General features: G+C 56.8%; 1 protein-coding gene across 1 annotated transcript; it reads left to right on the forward strand.

Annotated features, from left to right (window-relative positions):
- Window positions 1-73: 73 nt before the first annotated feature.
- PHF13 (PHD finger protein 13) lies at window positions 74-4,729 on the forward strand. The gene is made up of 4 exons (XM_063177103.1): window positions 74-163; window positions 562-663; window positions 1,336-1,888; window positions 2,266-4,729. The coding sequence occupies exons 1-4, from the start codon at window positions 125-127 to the stop codon at window positions 2,490-2,492; spliced, it is 921 nt and encodes a 306-aa protein (XP_063033173.1). The 5' UTR covers window positions 74-124; the 3' UTR covers window positions 2,493-4,729.
- The last annotated feature ends 1,303 nt before the right edge of the window (window positions 4,730-6,032 follow it).

The following is a 6,032-nucleotide window of genomic DNA, read 5'->3' on the forward strand; positions in this document are numbered from 1 at the left end:
CCGGCGGCCCCGCGCGGGCGGCCGCCCCTTCGCCGCCTCCCGCCGGCACCGAGCGGCTCGCGGTGTCGGCACTGCCCGGCTGCCGCCGCCGCCGCCCCGGCCCCGCCCGTGCCCGCGCCGGGACATGGACTCCGACTCCTGCGCTTCGCCGTTTGCCCCGGAGGTGAGCCGGAGTCCCGGGGGGGAAAAAGGCAGGGAAGGGAGAAGCGGGGAGGGAACAGGAGGGGAGGGGGTGCTTGTCCCGCTGCCCAGCCCGGTCTGGCCCGTCCCGGCCCTGTCCGGCCGCCGGTGCCCGCTGCCCGTTCCCCGCCGCGGGGCGGGCGGGGGGCCGGGGCCATCTTGTGCCGCCGGGGCGAGGAATGGCGGCGGCGCCGCCCCGCCGTGCCCTCCGCGGGGGGGCTGTCTGGGAGCCCGGTACCGACACCGGGGGGCGATGGGGGGGGCGGGGGGCACTGCCCGGTTCCGCCGCTGTGGGGGCGGCGGGGCGCGGCGGGAGCGGCGCCGCCTCCTCCCACCGGCGGGCCCGGCCCCGCGGCCGCCGCTCACCCCCGCCCCCCGCAGGACTTCTCCCCCGGCTCCCGGCGGCACCGCACCGTGGAGGACTTCAATAAGTTCTGCACCTTCGTCTTGGCCTACGCCGGCTACATCCCGTACCCGCAGGAGGTGAGTTCCACCGGGCTGGGGGCACGGGGTGGGCACCGGGCTGGGGGCACGGGGGGCACCGGGCCGGTCTGTCAGACCGACCGCTCCAGCGGTCACGGCCCCGCGCCGGGCCCGAACAAAAGGGGAACCGCGGCGGCTGGAGGCTCTGGGGACGGGGCGGGTGGTGCCCGGCGTGGGCGGGGTGAAAAACGTCGGATCCGGCATCGCTCCTGCTGCTCCCCGGGCCCCGGACCGGAGAAACCTGGGGGGTGGCGTGTGGGGAAAGCGGGAACTGCAGCACCTCGGGAGACAGGGCTCAGCCGCTCAGGGACAGGGGACAGTGCCTCAGGGACAGGCTCAGTTCCCCAGGGGACGGGGCACAGCGGTTTAGGGTACAGCACTCTGGGGAACAAGGCACAGTGCTTCTGGGACAAGGCTCAGCTCCCCGGAGGATAGGGCACAGTGGTTGAGGGGACAAGGCTCAGCATGCTGTGGGACAGGGGACAGTACCCAGGGGAAAGGGCTCAGCCCTCAGGGACAGGGAACAGCACCCCTGGGGACAGGTGACACCACTCTAGAGCACAGGGCACAGCATCTCAGAGATGGGTCAGAGTGCCCTGGGGGACAAGGGACAGCGCCTTGTACTGCATGCGAGTCTGCTCTGAGTCAAACTGTTACCTGAACGTGTTCCAGGAGACGCCGCTGAGGAACAGCCCCAGCCCTCCCAACAGTACTGGAGGCACGATTGACAGCGATAGCTGGGATCCCCGCTTCAATGACACCCCCTCCTCTGTCTCCCTGCCCACCAAGAACAGAAAGAACTTTAGTCAGCTTAAGCGGGCAAAACCGTATGGTTCCCTGTTCCAGCGGGCAAAGGCCAACAACTTCCTGCCAGAGAGAAAGCAAATCGATAAGATCAGGAAGAAGAAAAAGCTGAAAAGGAGGGAAACAGAGGTGTCTGCAGAGGAGGACTATGAGGAGAAGCTGCTGGACCTGGAGGCGGAGGACTCTTACGCAGAGACGCCGATGAGCCCCTCGTCAGAGGGGGACCCTCAGTCTGTGACTGAGCACTGCTCGGTGTGGGACTCTGACACCCCGTCCAGCGTCTCCTACCCCGCAGTGACGGCCGAGCAGACGGTGGAGATCCAGAGCGTGGGCAAGCGAACGGTCATTCGGCAGGGCAAGCAGGTGGTGTTTCGGGATGAGGATGGCACTGGTGACGACGAGGACATCATGGTGGATTCAGGTAGGTGGCCTGGCTGTCCAGGAGGATTAGCCAGGTGGAAGTAGTGGTGCTTTACTTGTAGCCTGAGGATAATTTTGAGGAGCACTGCCTGGGTGGAATTCAGGAGCAGTTGGGTTTTTGGGGGGGAAGGGAGGTGGGTTGGCTCTTTTGTGCAATAAACTGAGTGAAAAGCTGCAACTTTATAGAAGCAGCATCTCCTCGATTACGGCCTCCTGTGTACTGCTGAGAGTCTCTTCCCGTGCAAGAGAGACCTGGAAAAAGCAGCAAAGTGCCTGTCTTTGAAACCCAGGTAGTTAATTTAGCATGAAAGGAGAGAAAATTCCTGGTGTGAGAGGCATCAGCCGCTAAAAACCTATCTTTGCCGTTTGTCTTTGCAGATGACGACTCGTGGGACCTGGTCACTTGCTTCTGCATGAAGCCTTTCGCTGGGCGGCCCATGATCGAGTGCAACGAGTGCCACACTTGGATCCACCTCTCGTGCGCCAAAATCCGCAAGTCGAACGTCCCAGAGATCTACATCTGCCAGAAGTGCCGGGACTCCAAGTTTGACATTCGCCGCTCGAACCGCTCCCGGACGGGCTCGCGCAGGCGCTTTCTGGACTAGGGGGGAGGCACGTGCTGGTGCTCTGTGTTGGTGGGAGAGCCGTGGGTGCCGGCTGCGAGGCCGGGGAGGGCTCCCCTGAACTGCTCTGCTCAGGCAGGAGGGCTGCCCAGCCGGCCTGCGGCCCGGGAATGAGGAATCGCCGAGCCGCGGGCAGCCGGAGCTGGGAGCGGCCGACTGGGCAGAACTGTGGCGAGAGACTCTCGAGGGACAGACAGACAGACAGACAGACAGAGCTCTCTGAGCTCAGTGGAGTTTTGTCTGGTTACGATGACTGGGTGATGTACTATACCTTTGCCAAGTAGGTTTTCTCATCCCATTGGGAAACTGCAAATCTTCTCTGTGCTAGAAAACTCCTCCTCCTCCCCAAAGAGGGAGGGGAGGAGGAGGGAGTCTGTGTGAAGAGTCTGAAGAGTAAATGGCCCTGTGTTTTAAATTCAGTGTGATATTATACCTGCCCATTTGTCCGTATAGATCAATCTTAGGTATCCTGAGACTCCATAGGAGTCAGCCTCAGTGCTGTGGCCTCTGTGTGATCTGCTGCTGCTTCCACGGGCCTGAGCATAGGGGAGTTCTGTCATTTGGCATCATCCAAGTGCAAACGAGACTCGGGGCTCCCTCCTGTGCCAAGGGACAGCGCCCTGGCAGGAAGGAGCAACCCTTTTCCTGGACAGGCAGTGTGGGGGATCAGTGGCATCAGATTCCTTCCCAGAAGGTCTCTTCTTACAGTGGTTTTTTGTGATTTATTTGCATGAACAGCTCAAATGTGTGTATGGGGGGGAAACTGCTCCATTTCCTGTCCCTTCGTTAACCTCTATGGTGCTGTTTTAAGAAGATGACTCTCCTTTTTCTCAGCCCAGAATTCAAACACGGGCTGTAAGAGGGGGCAAAGGAAATGTAGAACCTGGCAGGTCTGGTTTGGAATTTGATCATGTCCATCCAAGTATGACAGCTGAGTTGATTTTCACTTTTGCTGTTTGTTTTTTGGAACTGGACTGTAACCAAAAAGCCAGAATCTTTATTCTGTTGGTAGCAATGACAGATCAAATGCAGGCAATGCAGCTACAGGATGAAGTGCAATGAGGATCTGTGTGGAGTGGACAGGAGAGCATTGAGGCCCTGGCCAGCACTGCAGACAGGACCTCCTGGGCCTTAGCCCATGGGAAATCCCTTCAGGACCACGATGGGAAGTCACAGCTCATGCACAAGGCCAGAGAGATGCTGGCATTGTTCCTCAATGGCCAGACAGATCCACATGGATCACACAAATGGGGTTGATGCTTCGAGGTGTGTCTGTGAAGTTCTGCCTGAAGAACAGTGTGTGCTCTGCCCAGGAAGAGGCTCGGAGAAGCACTGGCTGGCACAGCAGCTGAGCCAGGCCAGCTGTGCCAGCAGGAACACGACCCCAGGAGCTCTGCAGTCACACAGCATTGGAGCACTGCCTTGTCTGAGGACTGGCTCACCAGGAGATGCATCCTGGTGATGACTGAGGGTCTTGCTAGCACACAGGGGCAAGTACCCTCCTTCAGACATTGGCCCCAGGGCTGCCAAAGCCTCAGCAGCCCAGTACCACAGCGCCCTGGGGCTCCACGATGTGGGAAAGGGCGACAGAAGTACACAACATGCAGCTGTTCTCTCCTGGTTCTTGAAAAAAATCTCGTTCCACCAAGCTGTAACACCTGACTGGGTTTCAGAAAACCAGCTTCTGTGAAATCTCTCAACCATGACTGTGCTGTGCTGCCTTCAGAAGCTATGTGGAACCACCAAGGAGTTTGCCAAAGACTCGCTCCCAATGGCTGCCTGACTGTCCTTTGCAGCCAGAAAAATAACCAAAGTTCTCCAGTGCTGCCATTTCCCCAGAAATGCTTTGGAAGATCCCAGCCACAACTGCACAAGGGTTGGACCTGGTCTGAAATTCGTATCTCTTGTGTTTACAGCGTGTCTGCAGTTCAACTGGACCTCTGTGGACTGTGTTCCTGAAGCTTTTATGGGAGAAATGGTGCACTGTCAAGTGAACTGGCTCTTTTTCACAGAGGTTCAACACTAATCAATGTGACTGACTCTTGTTCTGTCCCCTTTTTGGATTTATCCCAGTGGATGGTGTCCAGCACGTTACAATATCAGCAGAGAGAAATAAAAAAAGTAACATCTCCATTCTTTTAGTTCATCACTTTCAGCCATGTATAATTATAGTTTAATTCAGAACTTTATTTTTTCATTAAAACTTCTAATGAACCATGTTTTTTTCTTACATGTGAGACAAATGAACAATGAGTTTGTTATATTCCAAACTCAGGAGTCTGCTGTTATGATTTATTGGTTTGTGAGCTGTTGTGCCAGGCAGCAGGAAGACTTAACACTTGAAGTGCTCTTCCCAAAACAATACACTGATGGGGATAGGAAGAGCTGGCAGGGATCCCCCACCTTTCTGTGGAGCAGCTGCTCCTTGCTAGAGTGTGGGACATGGTGATGGAGCCCTGGGCTGGGCAGGGAGGAGGGCTGGGAGGGAGGCACTGCTGGAGTGGCTGCAGACAGCAGGGACACTGCTGGGAACGTGCCAGGGGCTGCTGAAGGGTGCAAGGACTGAGCTGGGGACAGGGCTCAGGATGCCAATGGTGTCAGAGTGGTCCTGGCAGCAGGTCCCTGCAGCCTCAGACACAGCCCTGGGGCACCCCCTTGCAAGGACTGGAGGCTTGGCCAGACCCAAACCAAGCCCCTGTGAACTCTCTGTTGAAAGAAACCCTTCCCTCCCCACCACTAGGCACACCAAGGACCCCACACCACCCTGCAGCTCGTGGATGTGCTACAAGCCCACAGGCAGTGCTGCCAGCAAAGCAGCAGCCTGAACACCTTGGCACACTGAAAAGGCAGCTCAACCTTTTGGAAATGGCACTAGGTCATGCTGGAAGCTCAGCTCTGCTTGCCTAGAGCTTCTATTTTAATTCTGTTGGTAATTTTGAATTATAGAGAGTCATAAAAAGAAGTCCCAGGGGAGTTGTGGCTGTAAAATGGCAGCTGCTCACAGCAAGGATGTGGTGGTGAAGGCTGTGGTTCTGCAGTGGGGATGTTCTTACAGTTTTGGCAAAACGCGGCACTGACAGAAAACAAGGAAGAAAGGAGGAGGGGGCTGGGGAGACTGAGTGAGCATGTGGCTCTCAGGGATGCTCTTGTGCCATGTCCTAGTCCCTACAGGCTGGCTCCTCACTTCTGACCATGCACCTCACACAGTGACATCAAAAAAGAACTGGAGGAGATTTAGATTTCTGCCCAGTCCCACCCAGAAGAGGTTAATAAGTTGGATGGGATGGAGAGTGCTGTTATGTTTACAAACCCTTGCTTTCCAGGGGTTTCATCTCAGGAACTTCCTACAGATGCAAAGGGAATGGGAGCTGCTTTTCAGCTGAATATAATTTATTGCACATTTTACATTTACTTTGAGATTGACAGAACGCTGGCCACAGGTGAAATAAAGCCCTGCACCAGGAACTGGTCACAACTGAAAAGTTTTGGTTTTAATAAAAACAAATGAACACCCCTTCATAA

This window comes from Melospiza melodia, chromosome 26, assembly GCF_035770615.1.
Source record: "Melospiza melodia melodia isolate bMelMel2 chromosome 26, bMelMel2.pri, whole genome shotgun sequence".
NCBI classification, from domain to species: Eukaryota; Metazoa; Chordata; class Aves; order Passeriformes; family Passerellidae; genus Melospiza; species Melospiza melodia.

Coding starts and splice junctions, on each gene's coding strand:
- PHF13 (XM_063177103.1), top strand. CDS start 125: ATGGACTCCGACTCCTGCGCTTCGCCGTTTGCCCCGGAG. Junction 664..1,335: donor ACATCCCGTACCCGCAGGAG/GTGAGTTCCACC, acceptor AACGTGTTCCAG/GAGACGCCGCTGAGGAACAG. Junction 1,889..2,265: donor GGACATCATGGTGGATTCAG/GTAGGTGGCCTG, acceptor TTGTCTTTGCAG/ATGACGACTCGTGGGACCTG.